Below are 18,751 nucleotides of genomic sequence, written 5' to 3' on the forward strand. Positions count from 1 at the left end.
GAACAAGTTTTTTGGTGTGTTGGTTTTGATAACGTTTGAAGTACGAATCCGATTTAATTTTGAGTCAATTCAGTTTGGAGGTTGGAATCATATATAAATGTGAATGAAGTCTTATCAAGTTACATTTTGTTGGGTTATGATCTATATAATGTAATTAGATTTCTAAACACGTCTTTAAGGTTTTTTAAACACGTTTTAATGATGAAATCTTATAGCTTTTGCTCTTAATCACTCTGCATCAATACGTCCTGAGGGATCTGTGACTCTTTTAATCGGAATAGGTTTTTACCATCAAACCAGCCATTGAATGTCTGCAAACTTGATTAAAAAGACTCTAGATATTCTGTTTGGTGTTAGGTATCACTGTACTACAATCAGATTACTTCTTCAAGCCACTCACAGAGCACCATGATTGGCCTACAAACCAAATTATGTCAATAAGACCTTAACTGAACCCCTCAACCATCTTTAACATAAATGGTTTATAAAAGATACATCAAAACGGATTTCAACAGATATATATATATCGAAAAAAATCTAAAATCTAAAATAAAAACCTTGCAAATTCGATTTTCAAAAAAACAAAAAGTTTTTAAAATATATATATTTGTAGATATGATGTAGTGATGAATGATTAAATCAAGATTATATTGCTACCTATTACAAAAAAAACTTAAAAGACTAGTTGAACAAGAACAGAAACATCGAAAACTAAATCAAATATTCTAAGAATGAATAATAAAAAAAGACGAAAAAAAAAGAAATCAATGAGATTTTTTTTTCGAAAGAAAAAACTTCAAGATCATCATGATGATCAAAGTTTATGAAAATGGTGGTGGTGGTGGTCTAGGAAGTAAAGGAGGAAGCATAAACTCTTCAGCTTCTCTTCTCATTCTTCTACTACTAGAACTAACACCCCCCCCACCATTAATAATAGGAGGAAGTCTAGCAAACGTAGAAGATCGATACAATCTTCCATTCCCAGTATGATGAGGATGATGAGGATAATGATGAGCCACACGAGGTTGTAAATAACTAGATCCCATCGGATCAAGTGTTGAAGATGAAGTCGGTAAAGGTGGTGGTGGTGGTCCATCAGGTGCCATAGCACGTCTACCCCAACTAAACAATGAAGGTCGAATCTCTAATGATTCTCGAAAAGATGTCGAACTCGTCGGCGGTCCCCATTCTCCACTTGTAAGATAAAACGATCGAAGGTAATGATTGTCTGTAGTAGCTCGACTCGTACTTGATTCTTCTGGATTCTCAAATCCTTGGCTTGCCTCTCTAGTACTTCCATCTCCGTGTCTTTCGCGAGGAGGAATACTGAGATAACTAAATCTAATCTGACCAATCTCTTCACCCACAAGACCGTCTTTGGAAGCATCGTAGATAGCTTTCTGTGATGCATTGTGCCATCTGATAGGACCGTGAGTAGAATGATCGAGAATGATCTGACGACGGGTCATGGGGTCGGTATCGATTGAAATAGTCATCTCCGGAGTAAGAATCTGTGGGTCTTGAGAATAGAATGCAGGTAGTGCACGATGTGGATTGGAATTACGAGCTGCTTCTTCTGCAATATCGGCCGTGGTGGGAGCCGCATTTGACGTGGAAGCCGGGGAGGAACTCGGATCGGCAAAGGAAAGGTCTTGGGTTACCAAAGGAGCTGTACGGCTACGTTTTCGACGTCTTTGAGAGCCTTCGGGAGTTGTACTGATATCTTCTTCTGAGTAAGCGGATCAAGAACAGAAATCAGAACCGTCAAAATGCATAGCAGATGAGTCAAGAGATTACTCACCTGGTTCGGGAGAGGTGTGTTCCGAAAGAGAACGCCCTTGTTGGGATCGAAGTCGTGTGATACGAGAGGTAGCACGAGCTCTAGTAGTATGGTGATCGAAATCACTGGTCAAACTTGGGCTTGGTCTTTCAGAGGCTCTCGAGTCGGGATTTTCCATATTTTCATGCAATGTGATATGAAGTTCATCAGATGAAGGTGATAGCTGAGACCGAAGGCTGACAGAGTCAGCAATGGGGTCGATTGGTGAGGGTGTATCAGGGGTAAGATCGAAGCTAGGTACAGTATCATCAAGAGGGCTTGGAATGTGACCCGGTTGATGGGATAAAGGTGGTCTAAGATGTATCAAGGGCACTGGATCGTAGCTCAAGGAGGGATGTAGATCAGTGTTTTCATCTTCATCTTCACTTCTAAACAGATTGGAGTGCCCCATATGAAGAATATCCGCCTCGGTGAGCTGAGAAGGATAAGATTGTAAACCCAATGGTTCAGGAAAGACCGGAAAATCAGTGAGACTAGCAGGAAGAGGTGAAGATGGATGTCTGATGTGTGAAAGCAGTGAGAGTGCTTCGGGAGAGGTGGCTGATAGGATAGAGCGAACGCCAGGTAAGGTGACTGAAATCCTTTGAGTGCGAGCCGGAACGGGTGGATCAAGGCCAAGGCTAGGAGGAGAAGCTGTAGAAGCGACTGGCTCGGGTCGAGATGGATGATCTTGTGCGTCAGAAGTAGTAGTGGTAGCGGTTGGATTGGATTGAGAAGGACGAGGATGTTGATACATTCTTTGAATGAAATGATCCAGATCACCTTGAACGCTAGATAGGATATGACGTGTATAAGGAGAACCGTAGGCTTGAAGATGATCAGCCGGGAATGGTGGTAGATTGTGATGCCAAGAAGTAGGAGGGTCAGTTGGCCAAAGAGAAGAATCCGATTGACCGGCTTCAGGACCAGATGGAAGGCGTGGATGATCAGCCAATCCTTCTTGAGTGGCGAGAGGGTTATAAGAGCTGATTGAAGATGATGAACCGATTGGAGGAGGTACAGCATGAGACCACTGAAGTGATTCTGGAATCTGATCAGAATGATCTATAGGAGGAAAGAGTGAGTTGGGTTGATGAGTCGATTCGGATGAAGGTCTGATTGAGTTTGAAGTTGAATGAGATGGTTGATCAGATGGATTAGGTTCGGATTGAGAAGCAGTAGCAGAAGCCAAGACGATATTCTGTGTCAAAGTGAAAGTGACTTTTAGTGATGAAGTAGGTAATAGAATCAAAGAAATCAGACTGACTCTAACCCAGCGATCCATGAGTTGTTTTGAAGTTGAAGTTGAAGTTGATTCTAAACCGATTAAGAAGTTATCAAAGTTCCAATCTTCAGGTTTAGAGAATCGATTTAGAAATGGATGACGATGAGAAGAAAAGTGAATGAATTCTTCTGAACAAGATTTCAAAGAATCAGTTAACAAATGTTCGAGTTTAATAATCAATCGATTAGGTAAAGTAGTAGTAGTAGTAGTAGGATGATGGTAATGATTATAAGGTATTGTTCTTCCCATTTCCTCAAATCGATTGACTAATCTTTACTATTTATTGAGAATGGTTTACTTCACCATCCAACCTCATCATTCATTGGTCATTTTATCTATACCACCAACTACCACCATAAACCCATAAACATCTTAATCACATACATACTACTTACTCTATCTTCACAGTCAGCTTCAAATCCCTTCATCAGATTCAGATTCACTTTTTGTGTACTTTGCTTCTTGTTTCTCTCTTCCAAAGACTTGGGCTATATGTAGTTCATCATCACATCCAGACTACATACATATATTTTTAGTGAACCAAAAATGGGCACCTCAATCCAATTACATAAAGCTCAATTGAGAAATTGAAAATCAAGTGGAATTGACTATCAAGCTCTGAATTGGTTTTACATAAAGAACTTCTTTGGTTTACATACATTCAATGATCACTTTTGTTGAGAGAACTCACATCACTTTTTCAAAAATATTTCTTTTTTCTATCAAACAATATGTACCAATGTTTATTAATCCTGTTTCATAAATATAGGATCATTACTTGAAGTTGAAGCATGGCTGGAGTATTTAGAAGGAACCAATTCTGAGTAGATCTTCATAAACAGCTTGAATGTGATTGAGCAGGCTGTTGGATTGAGAAAAAAGTTGGGTTGAGATTTCAATGGAGTTTACTTTCCAGTGGGGCATGTGACTGATATTTGCCAAACAAGCTTAACTTGTAACAAAACCACCTCCGCGCGGACTCTGGAGAGAGAGCTAACAAATAAGCACAGAGAATAGGTGCACTTTAGAGCCATGTGAACTTGAGTATGTAGCACTAGGCTTGACTATCTGAGTCCAGCAAGACAAAGGTTTAAGTTGATGTTCTAAATCTCTGAAAATGCTTTATTTGCAAGGGACAAAGTAGGGTGGTTTTTAACAAAATCACGTTCTGGACATTGCTTCCTCTACCATGTGGAGTCATGATTCGTGAACACTGGTCATGAAGTACAATATGATAAAGTACGTATTTGAGCTTGAATTGATTTAGAAATGAATGAATCAACAGGTTGGCATGAGCAGAGTGCTTTCTCATGAATGTTGTCGAGACTTGGAAGCTTCATTTGAATAATTGTGGTTTGGTTCTGTTTCGATACCAGGGAGATTCAAAGAGCGCGTGTTATGAAGTGACCCGTTTCTGAAACAAACAGAGAGCTGATGAAAATAATCTTTCAAGTTTCGGTAAAAGTTTTTCAATCTCCTCAACTTGTACAAGGTGATCATGGCTCAGCATTAGTGAAGTCACTGTCAAGAGTGGTCTTGTAAGGGAAATGTATCGACTCAAAAGATTCTCAAGCCTAACGCTCAAACCTCATTTAACTCGACCTGGGACCATCAATACAATACGACCATCTCAATTCAACTTACTTCGAAACTATTCAATCAATAACACTTCATCATCATCATCAGATAAATCTCAAATAGACAGCAAGAACGAGCTTTCAACTGATAAACCAAACCAGCCGACATTTGTTCAAGCTGCGATTGCTACTTATTTACCATCGATTCGTTCATTGGCAGCTAAATTACCACATCTAAGAAATCCTCCAACTCCCAAGGATTTACTTCCACTCACCAACTCATTCATCGATCGAGCTCAGATTCGTTTCAAATGGCTTACCATCCGATCCTTTCGACCCTATCGATCTGATGATTATTCTGCTTTTGCTTCTCTTATCTTTATACTGGCTCTCATTCTAGCTGCTCTGACTACTACTTCATTTCTTGGAGTACTTCTTTTGATCTTCAATAAAGCTGGACTTGAAGATCTAGTGGCTAGATGGTTGAGTGATTATCTTTCAAGGACTACTGGAGTACGAATCCTCTTTGCATCTGCTTTGGTTCCTCGTTGGAGAGATGGACTGATCCGATTTGAGAATGTGATTGTCTTGAGAGGTACTTTAGGGGATGGTCCAAGAGGATTGTTTGATGAAATCTTACAAGCTCATCAAATCCAAAGTCTAGATCATGAACCAATTGAAGATGATCAATTCTCTGAACTAGATAAAGATCTTTCTCATCTCCTTAGATCTCATTCAAAGTCTTCAAGATTACCTTTTCATTCTGAAACCTCATCAGCTTTAATACCATCCGATTACACTCACTTTCATCTTACCATAGCTACTATTGATGTCACTCTAAGTCTGAGAAGATGGTTGAATGGCAAAGGTCTCATACGTCAGGCTGCTGTTAGTGGAGTCAGAGGCGTGGTAGATCGATCACATCTCGAATACAGTCAAACCAACCACGAAGCCCCAACCTTGATCGATCGGTCAAGTACGCGTCGGAAACCTAGTACAGGTGATTTCGATTTAGAGGAGCTCTTGGTAGACGATCTGTTGGTAACGATTTATCAACCCGAAGCATTCCGTCCGGTCAGCCTTTTTCTTAGAGTTTTCCTTTTTTATTGGAAATTCATCAGACCTCACTGACTTTCACATAGTTTACGGCTCCTCTCTCTCGCTTGCTCGACCATCATCTGGTGTTCGGGTTTGGATTTATGGATAAGCACCACAGTATACGTTTTCAATCTTTAGTGGACATGTTCGTCGATTGAGAAAACAATGGTTGTTTTTAGATTTGATGAGTGCAGAACAAGTGACGGGTCAAATCGATAATTGTCTCTTTTCACTTCATCGACCTCAATCTCTAACTCATTCAAACCAATCACCTTCGCCTTCTTCTTCTTCATCCAAGTATCAAACTCATTTCTCACGGTTTAGGATCGATGGAGTTCCGATTGATCATCTTCAATCGAGTGGTGATGAAGGTCCTTTAGGATGGATCACCAGTGGAAAAGTAGATCTGGTAGCTGATATCAGTTTACCACGCGAGTCTGAGAAAATAGATTTAAGAACTGTCGTCAGAGAGATTGTGGACAATATCGAAAAAGAAATCGTTCAACCTCAACCAAGGATATCTGAACGACCTGAACTTATTAAACCTGCTCTCGAAGCTCCTTCACTCACCACTGATCCACATCAGGGAGACGATGATGAAGATGTGAATGAGGAGAAGGTTGGGGTGGTGATTGAGATGGATATTAGGTTTAAAGATGTCAAGGCTACTGTTCCAGTTGAGTCTCGTGCCATCTTCCAAAACAAAGTATGCCTAGACACAGATACACTAAACAACGTTTGTATTTGTACCTTGCTTTCGTTATAGCTTTTCAGCAACAATCTATCACATGTAAACCATGCACTTGTACGACCGATTGTAGCATTTATCAATTCCAACAAGACATTAATTCCGATTCGTTGTTCCCTAACCCTTCCACTTGTAAGCCTCTTTTCCTTCTTCTTTGAAATTTAGTAAAACTAATTGATGTCTTGTGGATCAACAGACCGAATTTGATGGTAGTTGGACATCTTATGATATCGGTTTAGTCGAAAAGATTGGTGATCAAGTTTATAGTGCCTTGGCCTTTCATGTGACTAATTCGAATGGTAGAAGAGTAGGGATCGTAGGCATTTGGGGTGTTCAACTTGTTGCTAGAAGTATTTTGGGTGCTTTACGTGAACATTGGAAAGCGGCTCATTGATTTTTTTTTCTTTTACATGGTATGAAGTTTAATGATTGAGATGAAGTTTAATGATTACGATCAAGTATAATAAAAAGTATTTTTTTTGGGATTTGATGAGCTTGTGGTCAACGGATTCAGTGGTGATAAACTCACCTTGGTGATCAGAAGATATCACATTATCACTCATCCCAGCTCGTGTTATGAGTCATACAAACTAATATGACAAATCCATGCCTTGGCTCGATGTTTGGCAAGTAGCAGTTGTCTTCTAGCAAGAGCCTAAGCAAAGTGTGCAGATCAACACAACTTGAACCAATCAAGAAATCTTTTTCATAATTCCTCTAGTCGTGGTTCTCTAGTGTGCCTTTGAGGGAGTCTGATCAGATTGATTTGTCAGGTTCACACACGTAGTCTGGCATCACTTATGATCAGAAACAGCCTGATATTTTGGATATGTAGGTACAATGGCTTGACCAAATCACAATCTCTTCAAATGATATCTCCATTGTCTTCATTTCATGTAGCTGGTATTCGATTGTTTTATGTGGTATATCGAAAACACATGACACTTTGGCAGTTCTTGAGAGTGAAAGATAAATTTGATGAAGTTTTTAGACTGGTTGAAAAGGTGAGAAATTAGATCATGTGGGATACTGCAACGTGATTTGGGAGATTGGTCTTTATCGGTTCATCAAGCGAAAGTAGAAAGTAGGATGATCCTAATTGTAATCAGATTCGCTTGATGAAAGGTGTGACTGTGAAGGATGTTAAGTTACGCTTAAAATTTAACATGACACTCACTGATCTTTACATAATTTTAGTTTACTTTACCTTCAATGTGCGTCATCGATCGATCGTTCATTCTTCAGTCTTCAAGAACCCTTCTTCTCAAGTTTTAAATCTTATCTCTCTCTTGATTGATTTCCACTTCATTCTCTTTCATCACTCATCCCATCTCAAATCAACTTCACTCTAACTAGATTCAAAGACGATGGAACCACCTAAAGTAGCTGTCACTGATGCTAATGGCGGATTAGCTGCTCCAGGTGCTAATATCCAAGCTCATTCAGGAAAACGGATGAGAGGTCATTCTCAGATGGTCAGTCATTGCTTTCGATCCTCTTCTTTGCAAGTTTGAGGTGCTCTATCACGAGTGTCTTTGGGTTTCGGTTTCATGACCTTTGATTGGGTTGGGAGTCTTTGTTCAGTTGACTGGTTCAGCTTCATCTGAACATGCTTATTGTATGACTCCTTTGATCGGCACTCCATTGTTGTTCTTCCTTATGCAGTCTTTGATTTGAATGTTCAGCTTTGTTCCTCTCAAAACTACGATCATTTCCATGATCAATTCTTTTACTGTAACTTTCATGTTACTCATAAAATCAATAGCTTTGATCATCAATCCAAATTTCTTATCATCTTCTTTTTACATTCTTTGATCTTACCTATGGGCTCACAGGATTTCAAATCGGCTACTACAGGAGTAGCAGCAAAAGCAATGAGGAACGAATTGACAAGCTTGGCGTCTGGTGTAGATGATTTGAATTATCGAAAAGCATTTGAGGCAGAGATGCAAGGGTTCTTTTTACTCTTCAATAGATACTTGCAAGAAAAAGCTAGGAACGTCCCGCTGTAAGTTTTCTTCTCATATAGCGTTTTAATGGCCTGGACTTGGGATTAGATACTTATTTATTTCTGCACCGATCATGCTTAGACATTGGGATCGAATTCATCCTCCTGCAAAGGAACAAGTGGTGTCTTACGCCGATCTTCCTGAGGCCACAAATCATGCGATCTTAGACAAAGTCAGTCTTAAAAACCCTTCAAGCAGCGAGCCTTACCGCTGATCATGGCTTGGATTTCATCAGCTTGCAGTCTTGAAATTGAATGGTGGGCTGGGTACCACCATGGGATGTGTGGGGCCTAAGTCTGCGATCGAGGTACGGGACGGAATGACGTTCTTGGATCTTTCGGTGCGACAAATCGAACACCTCAACTCGGCACACGGTGTCAATGTTCCCTTTATCTTGATGAACAGTTTCAACACTGATGAAGATACGGCTCGGATCATTCAAAAATGTTGGTATCAATTTCCAGTCAAAAATCGTCTCGCTTTGATCAAGTCACTGATTCCTGATACCTCTTTTCCCTTGACTAGATGCTAATCATAACATTGAAATCATGACTTTCAATCAATCTCGCTACCCTCGTGTCAACCGGGAAAGTTTATTACCTGCACCACGCACTGCTACTGGTGACAAATCTGCCTGGTATCCTCCTGGACATGGTGATTTGTATGACGCGATCACCAACTCGGGCTTGCTAGACAAGCTTCTTGCAGCTGGAAAGGAATACATCTTTGTTTCTAACTCTGACAATCTAGGAGCGGTCTTAGATACAAAGATTATGCAACATATGATTGATAGTCAAGCTGAGTTCATCATGGAGGTCACTGATAAGACCAAGGCTGATGTGAAGGGAGGAACGTTGATTGACTATGATGGAAAAGTCAGATTGTTGGAAATAGCTCAGGTTCCTAATGATCATGTCGAAGATTTCAAGTCTGTCCGTAAATTTAAGATCTTCAACACTAACAAGTCAGTCATTACACTTTGCGTGTCCAATCAATGAGTTCCATCAACTCGTAGCTCTTTTTTACCCTTACCTTGTTTTTTTCGGCAGTTTATGGGTCAATCTCAAGGCCTTGAAGAACGTGATGGAAAATGATGGCATGGAGCTAGACATCATTGTCAATAACAAGGTGGCTGACAATGGTGAAGCGGTGATTCAATTAGAAACCGCTGCTGGTGCGGCCATCCAGCATTTCAAAAATGCCCATGGAGTCAATGTACCTCGAAGCCGTTTCTTACCTGTCAAGAGTTGCTCAGATCTCTTACTCGTCACTAGCGATCTCTATCAACTTGAACATGGTAGATTGGTGATGAATGAAGCTAGGATGTTCCAGGTATGAGTTTTTTGTGCCCTCTCGACCCCCCCCCCTGATTTTCCAGTTGACTGGATGCGTGATTGTTTGTGATCGATAGTCCACACCCGTCGTTAAGTTGGGTGATCACTTCAAAAAGGTAGCAGCTTACCAAGCTCGTTTCAAGAGTATTCCTAGCATGCTCGAACTTGATCATCTCACAGTGAGTGGAGATGTCAAGTTTGGGCGCAAGGTTACCCTTCGAGGCACAGTTATCATTGTTGCCAACGAAGGCAATCGGATCGAGATCCCAGATGGAACGGTTAGAAGAAATTTGCTTCCTCAATAATCCTTGATGCAAAGACTGAGATGTTTTTTACATTCATAGATCCTCGAGAATAAACTCCTGACTGGCAACTTGTCAATCATCGATCATTAAAAAATGGTATTCGGTCTAGTTAGTTTTCCTTTTTTTGACTGGATCCAACTCTTCCAGATTCCGAGAAGTGGACTTTGCTTACATTCCTTTTTTGCCGATCAGACCAGGCTTTGTACTTCACATGCACTTCAGTTTCCGCTTTTTCAGAGTACACTAAAATACACTTTGTGCTGCTTTATTTCGCTTTTTTTCTTATCTTTATTTGACTTATTTGATTTTTCATCTTTTTTCCAAGAAGAAAACCTCCAAAGCTGATGTCTCCAAGGGCGGCTTTTTCGGGAGATGTTGTAAGCGTATTGTTTTTGTGCGGGCGATGATTTGATGAGTCGAGAGTGATGATTTGAAATGTGATGGACGCTTCTGTTGCGCAAAACGAAACCTGATCGAGGATGTCTTGTTGGAGATGAATTGTTTTCTTTCTTAGCCGTCATAGCAGTTGTACTTGAGGCCTGCCGATTGATCGAGAAAAAGAACACAAGAGTCATGTTGGTTGGTGTAAGGATGAAAGGGAATGCTACCATGCTTAGTTAGCCAATGTGTCCCGCGAGGGAAGTAGGTCAGTCTTTGGGCGATCGATCTACTGACCAGAACTACGATCAAAATGCTGGGTGGCGTGTGATTTTGCCGCCGCTTCGGCTACACCTGCCATTACTCGCACATGCTTGAGCAGAGACTGATATCGCTCTTCACCTGAGCAATTTGAAAGGTAAAGTGACATCTATCAGATCGCCTTTGTAGGGTGAATGCGGTTGGTGAACAGTGAGATGGTAGTATCAGTTTAACCTTGGCATGTCTACCGGTTAGGAAATCGTCGCCTTCAAGCTGTGCTCTTGATCACTAATATTTCTTGGAAGTTGACAGCGAGGATATCATTTCGAACTCGTTACTTGATCCTCCCATTTCTCAACATAATAGCCTGCTTGGAATCTTGACATATGGCCTATCAACTGGTGATCGTACATAGTTTGCTCAATTCATTCATTGTATCATCTTCCCTGCCTGATCATATCCTGTTCTGGTATACAGGGGCTGAACCATTGGACAGACACCAGATAAATCACAATGGCTCACTTCCTTCGTCTCGTCCATCCTATGATGTTCACCTCGGTTGACCGACTTGTCATACATAGTGGGTAGCGGCCGGCATTCATAGATTGCCCTATCCATAGCAAATCTTCCCATCGACAGAGAAATGGTTAGACTCCACACACTGCGGGCGGTTTGACAAAATGCGTCTGTGTGCTTGCGCTAGTGCTCAAAGTCACTTTCAGGTAAACCTCAAAGTCTTTATAAGGCACCGTTACGCTCAGGGCTTGCTTTTTTTCCCTTTCCCATTTATTTTTGATTTTACCTCTCCGTTCCGTTCAAGGGCGTAATTTTCTTCATCTAGCATTCTTCATTGATTTATCTCACGCTCATTGAACCACAGATAAACGAAAAAATACTTGATCACTCAGCATTGAAACCGACTCTCGTTTTTAAAAAAAATCAAGTCTTATTCACGTTCATTATCGATCAGAACTCACCGATCTATCACATCCAACTTTCGTCAACCAAATCATTCATCTCAGTTTTATCCTCAATGCTACCCATTAACCATCCTGTAGCCAATTATGCTACCAAGTATGAAGGAACTACACTTCCAAGTCTTCTTCGACACCCATCATTTTCACATTCTACTCGATTAGCTTCTCGATCCTCTTCTATGTCATCTAATACCACCAATCAAGAAGTTTCAAGACCATTCTTATTTGATGAAAAAATTAACAGTCCTAATCGAGTTTTACGAAATGAATCATCTCATGATCATCTGGCCAATGGAAGGAGTCTTTTACCGATTAGTAATACACCAGAGGAAACACCTTCACGTACAAAAGTGATTGGAACGGTGTTGTTTTATCTTGTTGCTGCTATTGTTATGGTCTTCTCGAATAAGGTGAGCATTTTTGGGATTTTATATCGGCTTTCACGATGAAGAAACTTATACTTGATTTTTTGATTCTCATCAAAGTGGGTCTTGAATGCCACCTCTATTCCCCTCACGTTTCTCTTTTTTCAATTGATCATGGCGGTGATATTACTCCAATTATGCGCTCTTACGGGTCATCTGAAGATTCCTACCTTCAGTTGGAGCACTACTTACTCCTTGTTACCACTTATACTCATCAATGTTTCTGGACTAGTCTTCAACACCTTTTGCCTTCAATACGTCGATGCATCGTTTTATCAAGTCGCCCGTGGTTTGATCCTACCCTTCACAGTCTTGGCCTCATACCTTTTTCTAGACTCCAAGCCTAGCCCGAATACTCTTTCAGCTGTCTTGGTAGTTTGTGTGGGATTCTTTTGGGGAGTCAAGTCTGAGCAACTCACGGCGTCTTCGATCGGTATATTGCTGGGTGTGTTTAGTAGTCTGACTACCTCGGTTCATGCGATTGTTGTCAAGAAGTCATTGTCGATCACCAGTTCACCTATCGAGTTATCTTACTATAATAATCTTCTTTCGGCTGTTCTATTGATTCCTATCATCTGCACTACCTCTGAAGTCAACACTTTTGTCAGTCTCATTCAAAGTGGAGGTGATAACTTGCGCACATTCATCATTGGTGCACTTGTCACTGGTCTTTTTGGTTTCCTTATCTGTTTGGCTGGCTTCCTGTCTATCAAGGTGACATCTCCGGTCACTCATATGGTTTCATCAGCTGTTCGAGGAGTCATTCAAACTTTCTTAGGAATCTTTCTTTTTGGGGAAGTTGTAAGTTCAGGAAGATGGATTGGTATCATCTTTATCTTAGTTGGTTCAGCTTTTTATACGTTTGTAAAAGAAGCAGAACAACGTGGTGGTTTGGTTCAAAGACCTGTTAGAGAAAGAAAAGAATCGATTGGGATGAAAGAAACGATTGTTCATCTTCCGGTTTATTCTTCTACTACACCTGTTAAAACTCATCATCAGATTGTTCATCAAATTTCACAAAGTAATCATACACCTACAAGACTTCCTGCTTTACGAAACACTTCTGGTTCTAATAATAACTCTCCTTCTTGTGATCGAAATGGGGTTTATTCACTTGAAGTTGAAAAGTATAATCAAGAGATCTTGTTGAAGAAGTCATTGGTCTAAGTACGTTAGATGTGGATGTTGATCTGAAGCTTTTGTACACCGTGTTGTTATAGTCCATTATTTCTTCAATTTGCTACGCTCACTCTTGGGTAATTCTGTAAAACTTTTACACTGTTCCTCATATGAGTTCTACAAATAATCAATCGCGCTTCCTTAGCTTAAGACAGTTGGGTGAATCCCTGTGTATGCTTGTACCCCAGTGAGTCGTTGTCTTTGGTCCCTTGGTTTACTTGAATGGCTTGTAGAGCCTTGTGGTATACTTGCGTAGATGCTTGGGATTGTCTAGGGATGGAGTTGAGGAGAATGTATTATGATTAGATGAGTTTGATTGCTTAGTTAAAGATTGTACGATTCCTCCGATTGTTTGATTACCTTCTTCTTCTTGCAAATGATGAGATGAAAGAGGTTGATGTTTGATAGACGTGAATTGAACTTCCTGATCACTCATCCAAGGTTTTGTTTGTGGATTGAATTCATCAGGTTTTCTCTTGCTACCATGAAGATGTATAAGTGTTTTTGAAGACCTTATCAACACTTGTGATGGGGAGCTGATAGAGAGTGGTCATGCGTAAAATAAAATGATAATAGATCTCCTGTCCTGATGACTAGGAAAGATTACTGACCCACAACAGTTGATGAAATGTTATGAAAAGAAATATGAATGAGTCTCCCTATACCTGTAATTATGAGATTCAAGACAATACAAAGTCAAAGATTATGAGGAAATGTGCTCATTTGTTCCCAGGACAATTTGATAAAAGAAACAAGTTAAGGAAAAAACTCAGTATTCAGATAAGTCACATATTGAAAAACTTGATGAGTCAGTAGTTCCTCTTTCCAAAGACAAAGGAAAGAGAAAATTACATTCACAAGATAGTTTGGTACGAAATATAAAGATAATCAATCATTCCATTTCGAGCAATTCCTGACAGGAGAAAAGGTCGCCAACAAGCTGCAATAGAACAAACTCCTCTCGGACACACATGGAAGAACCTTTGTCAAATTTAGTCTTAACTGGCAAACTGGCTCGGCTTATTCTACGGGGTGGGAGAATTTTACACCGGGTGCTTTACACAGACCAACCCGGTGTAAAACAGTTCCGGTGTAAAATTCGAAAAAAGGCCCTTAATTTTGAATTTTATACTTACATTTCATTTTTTTTCTCGGTGTGAAAAATGACTAAGGGTACTCAAAGCAAAGTATGTAGCGCTACATACTTTTCGCTACATACTTTTTTTGGCGGGGACAAAGAAAAAAAATATACTTTTGGCCTCGCCTTCCCCGCCAAAAAAAGTATATAGCAAAAAGTATGTACACGTACATACTTACTTTGAGTACCCTTACTGTGTAAATGTGTCGGTGTAAAAACAAGGTACCCCGTTGAGATGTGTAATTTTACACTGCAACTTTTACACTGCAATACCCGGTGCAAAAAGTTACAGTGTAAAAGTCCGAGACCCGAGCTCAGCTGAGAATTCTACACTGAGACGAGTAACACAGACCAGTTTCGGTGCAAACCTTCCCGGTGCAATATTACCAAAGTAGCTTCGATATTACAATTTTACACCGCTATAACTATACTTTACACCGCACAGGTTCCATGATAGTTGAAACCATGGATGTCCATTCCCATGAGGACAAAGTTACACCCCGAACAGTGTTGAATACCTCCATATAGAGATGAACAAAGAAGAATACCTCATATGGAGATGAACGAAAAAAAACAAATATCCACAAATATTTGTAGTACCCACATCCGTGAGATCGGATGATGGATGTAACGTGGTATAGATGAAAGTTCGACACGCACATATCCTCTAAAAGGGCCCAGTGTTTCTGGAATCCGAAGACACAGCACCCTTTTTGTAATCTTTTTGTAAATTGATTCTCCTATTCGATTTAGATTGAATCCCAAAGAAATCTCTTTTGAAGATGGGACAAGCCACATCGCACTATGAAGCCAGCATCACAACAGATGATAGTCCAGTTGATTGCTCAATTGATTCGCCTCAAAAGAGCCAAAATACACACACGACCAGCCTTTCAATTTATGATGAGGATTTATCATCGTCAAAGCCTTGTTTTGAGGAAGGAAACCCGATTTATACTCCATCTAAACATAATCTTCCGTTGAGCGCTTCTTCTTACAACATATCCTCATTTTCGTCTTTCAGAGAAGACAAGTTAGACATCTTTCAAACACCTCGAAAGCTATTCTCACGAGCCTATACATTGTCACCTACTTTTTCACCGCCATCTACACCTCCAGCCACGATGTCTTCTCCTGATGTAACTCCTGCGAAGTCAGCGCAGGTCAAAAATAACCGCCGGCCCAATCTACGACTACCTACCAATAAAAGTTTGTTCAAAACTTTTATTGACCACGGATGTGAAGTCGACGAGCAAGACTATCCAATATTCCCCAACGGCTGCACTGTATATGTCAATGACCCTGAATACCCAGCCAAAAACTTCCGCTTTGTTGGTTGGACTCACACCATGCGAACCGAAACTACAAAGAAATCAGACTGGATAGTTCGAAGATATTATTGTTTGGGAGTTATCAAATGCTCCGAGGAAGGATGTGCTTTGGCTGCCTCCCCACCCACAGGCCCAAATAAGATTGCAGAATCGTAAGTCTTGGCCGTCTTGGATGGATCAGCCTTTACATAGCTGATCATTTTTCCTTTTACGTTTTCATCACCTCACATCTTAAATTGAACAGACTTACCGCTTGTCCTATATCAACTTGCGATGGCCTTCAAACACATATCAAGTGTGATGCCGTTTGTCGGTTTGATGCGGAGCTAGATAAAAATGGTGAGGAAGGGTGGGGTTTGCTTCGACATCAAGGTACTCATCAACATGAGTGGGCTGAGTCGAAGAAAGCGGATCCGATCTCGAAGGAAAAACTTAAGGAAAAGGTGCTCAATGACCCTAAAACCGGACCTTTAGGCATGAAGGTATGTATACGCATCTTTTTTTGTCAATTTAAAGATTAAGGGTTAATATTTCAACATTATAGGTTGGACAGGCGCACACAAGAAAGGACCCCATTGAATCAGTGACAGATATTCACACGTCTTTTGGCCATGCCGACCGCCTAGGATACTTGCGACGGGTCTTCCTAAGACAGGCGGGCATTATGACCAACTCTCGAGACCCCGAATCCGGTGACAAGTGGCTTCAGTCCATGATGGACTGGTCCAAGTGAGTGTTAAGCTTTTTTTTAAATTTTTTCGTTATCAGATGGCTGATAAATCAAACATCTGCTCTCAGGAAAGGCCTGCGTGTGGTTTCTTCGTCTATTGCCGGGGAAGAAGCTCACATCTCATTCCAAACTGGTTGGATGGCGGATGTGTTGGTTGAACCTGACAAGAGATCAACTACTTACACTGGTGGCTTACTCTCGGACGTAACTTACCGGTTTTTCAAAATGGGATACTTATTAACTACTTCGAAGTACTGCGAAACAATCAAACGCTGGGTACCAGTCCTTTTCTCGTGGCTCGGTGGTCTCCAGGCAGAACATTACAAAATTCATTTCAAGAACTTGCTACAACAGATTCAAAAAACGAAAATGACCGACAAGGAGAAGGGAATGATGGTAGAACAAGTTGTGGATTTCTCACTAGCTCAGAAAGTCGGTTTCCAAGATGCTTACATGGAGGTATTCAAATGTAATGATAAGAATGTGGCGTTGGCGAAATTGCATGGCTGCGAATGGCATTACCTCCAAGCTGTTGCGCGTCTGAAGAAGAATAGTAAGATTGTGAAACCACAACAAAAGGTTAGTAATGTTTGATTATTCTGATTCATGCATTGAAATATAAGCTGACCATATCATCCAACAGGGCACTTGGGAGAAGAAATGCAAAGCATTACTCCTCCCAGACGGACCCGGTGTCGACGACCTTGATACCCGTTTTGAGGAGTTATGGCGGATTTTCCCATTAGCCAAGAGGTGGCTAGAGTGGTGGAGTTGCTCCGACATTCAAGCTATGCTATTTCCCGCAAGAAAGCGGATGCCACTCGACGATCCTCCCTTACCAGAGGAAGATAGTGATGCTGACGAAGACGACGATGACAAAGAAACCATTCGAAGACGCCCGGAGTTGCCTGCGACTACCAATGGACAGGAATCTATGCATCGTGTCTATTATCTCTTGTGGTAGGTCATCTTCCTATATCTTTTTTTTAATTTCATTCAAATCTATTTGACTTCACTGACGTTTTTGTCTATCTTGTGTGCAGCAAAGGCAAATGTCCAGTCATACCTGGCATTATCCAACTTATAGCCTTCGCCCAGTGTATGGAAAAGGATTACCAGCAGGTAAAAAAGGGTATTTCCATTACCTACGGTGGACAATCCGAGAAAACCTGGCAAGATCTTGTGAAGGCAATAGGAATGGCTCCCCCAACCAAACGAAAGTTTACCCGCAACAATGGCCGCGCTCCTGACACCACTGAAGAGCTTCTGGGAACACGAAAAAGCACCAAACCACCCAAACTCGGTCGACCTGTTGGATCCCAGAATATCAACCGCAATCCACTCACGACTTACCAGTCTTATTCTTCTGGAACTACTGAGGGTACCCGAAACTGGTGTTGGCAAACGGCTACTCTGGAAACTCTTTACGCCTTGTTCAGCCCAACTTGGAGTCAATTCTTGACGGTAAACAGCACAAACTTGGTCAACGAACTCATCCGGCATTTCACCGCACGATGTAAAGTGGAAATCAATGGTGATAACTTTGGCCATAGCATGTCTCGATGGCAAACTATTCTACACAAAGCTATTCAAAAATTGTCGGAATCCTACACAACTGACCAGTTTGCATCCGCCGACGGATTTATGGAGTATTTACTTGCCAATGTGGAAGACAACCATTCATCACTTCGACCTCTGTTCGAACACACCAGGATCAAATCCATAACATGTCTTCGAAATTCCAAACATTCCAGTGTCAGTACTCGACGTGGCGCTGTACTAAGTTTGACGCCAAAGACTTTTAAGGACGCCTCTATCTCTTACGCGGATATATCAGAGTTGATATCTATGTGGTTGTCTGAAGGACTCACGAAAGAAGGGATCTTATGTCTTCACTGTCACCCAAGAGACAGTGAAGGGAACACCCCTGCCGATATCACTGAACCGTCATTTGTCCAAAATAACATCCGGATTGTAATCACCGACGTGCAATCTGCACCACCACATCTTTATTTTTTCTTGGATGGTGTTGCCGGTTTGAATGACGATGAGCGCAGACGGTACCAGGGTGAGACCAATTGGCCTGCTCGTATTGAAATGGGTGGTGTCGAATACTTTATGGTTTCCAGAGGATATTGGGGACACTCACATTATTGG

The 18,751-nt window shown here is 41.0% G+C and overlaps 5 protein-coding genes across 5 annotated transcripts; 4 read left to right on the forward strand and 1 right to left on the reverse strand.

The window, feature by feature from the left end:
* Positions 1–493: 493 nt before the first annotated feature.
* MELLADRAFT_117208 (uncharacterized protein) lies at positions 494–3,389 on the reverse strand (the record flags this gene model as incomplete). Its single annotated transcript, XM_007412936.1, has 3 exons — positions 494–1,729; positions 1,802–3,020; positions 3,087–3,389. 3 exons carry the CDS (start codon positions 3,351–3,353, stop codon positions 822–824), a joined length of 2,394 nt encoding a protein of 797 aa, XP_007412998.1.
* A 1,262-nt stretch (positions 3,390–4,651) lies between these two features.
* MELLADRAFT_49357 (uncharacterized protein) lies at positions 4,652–6,992 on the forward strand (the record flags this gene model as incomplete). Its single annotated transcript, XM_007412785.1, has 4 exons — positions 4,652–5,755; positions 5,898–6,455; positions 6,546–6,659; positions 6,724–6,992. The coding sequence occupies 4 exons, from the start codon at positions 4,652–4,654 to the stop codon at positions 6,919–6,921; spliced, it is 1,974 nt and encodes a 657-aa protein (XP_007412847.1).
* Positions 6,993–7,747: 755 nt separating this feature from the next.
* On the forward strand, positions 7,748–10,794 carry MELLADRAFT_44407 (uncharacterized protein; the record flags this gene model as incomplete). Its single annotated transcript, XM_007412786.1, has 9 exons — positions 7,748–8,002; positions 8,363–8,535; positions 8,618–8,708; positions 8,772–8,982; positions 9,062–9,500; positions 9,586–9,868; positions 9,948–10,148; positions 10,215–10,283; positions 10,368–10,794. The coding sequence occupies 8 exons, from the start codon at positions 7,895–7,897 to the stop codon at positions 10,263–10,265; spliced, it is 1,557 nt and encodes a 518-aa protein (XP_007412848.1).
* A 762-nt stretch (positions 10,795–11,556) lies between these two features.
* Positions 11,557–13,542, forward strand: MELLADRAFT_49361 (uncharacterized protein; the record flags this gene model as incomplete). Its single annotated transcript, XM_007412787.1, has 2 exons — positions 11,557–12,201; positions 12,277–13,542. 2 exons carry the CDS (start codon positions 11,848–11,850, stop codon positions 13,381–13,383), a joined length of 1,461 nt encoding a protein of 486 aa, XP_007412849.1.
* Positions 13,543–15,315: 1,773 nt separating this feature from the next.
* MELLADRAFT_89812 (uncharacterized protein) lies at positions 15,316–18,399 on the forward strand (the record flags this gene model as incomplete). The annotated part of the gene is made up of 7 exons (XM_007412788.1): positions 15,316–16,016; positions 16,109–16,346; positions 16,409–16,593; positions 16,663–17,173; positions 17,238–17,554; positions 17,638–18,128; positions 18,218–18,399. The coding sequence occupies 7 exons, from the start codon at positions 15,316–15,318 to the stop codon at positions 18,397–18,399; spliced, it is 2,625 nt and encodes an 874-aa protein (XP_007412850.1).
* Positions 18,400–18,751: the final 352 nt, after the last annotated feature.

Source organism: Melampsora larici-populina (assembly GCF_000204055.1).
Source record: "Melampsora larici-populina 98AG31 unplaced genomic scaffold MELLAscaffold_33, whole genome shotgun sequence".
NCBI classification, from domain to species: domain Eukaryota; kingdom Fungi; phylum Basidiomycota; class Pucciniomycetes; order Pucciniales; family Melampsoraceae; genus Melampsora; species Melampsora laricis-populina.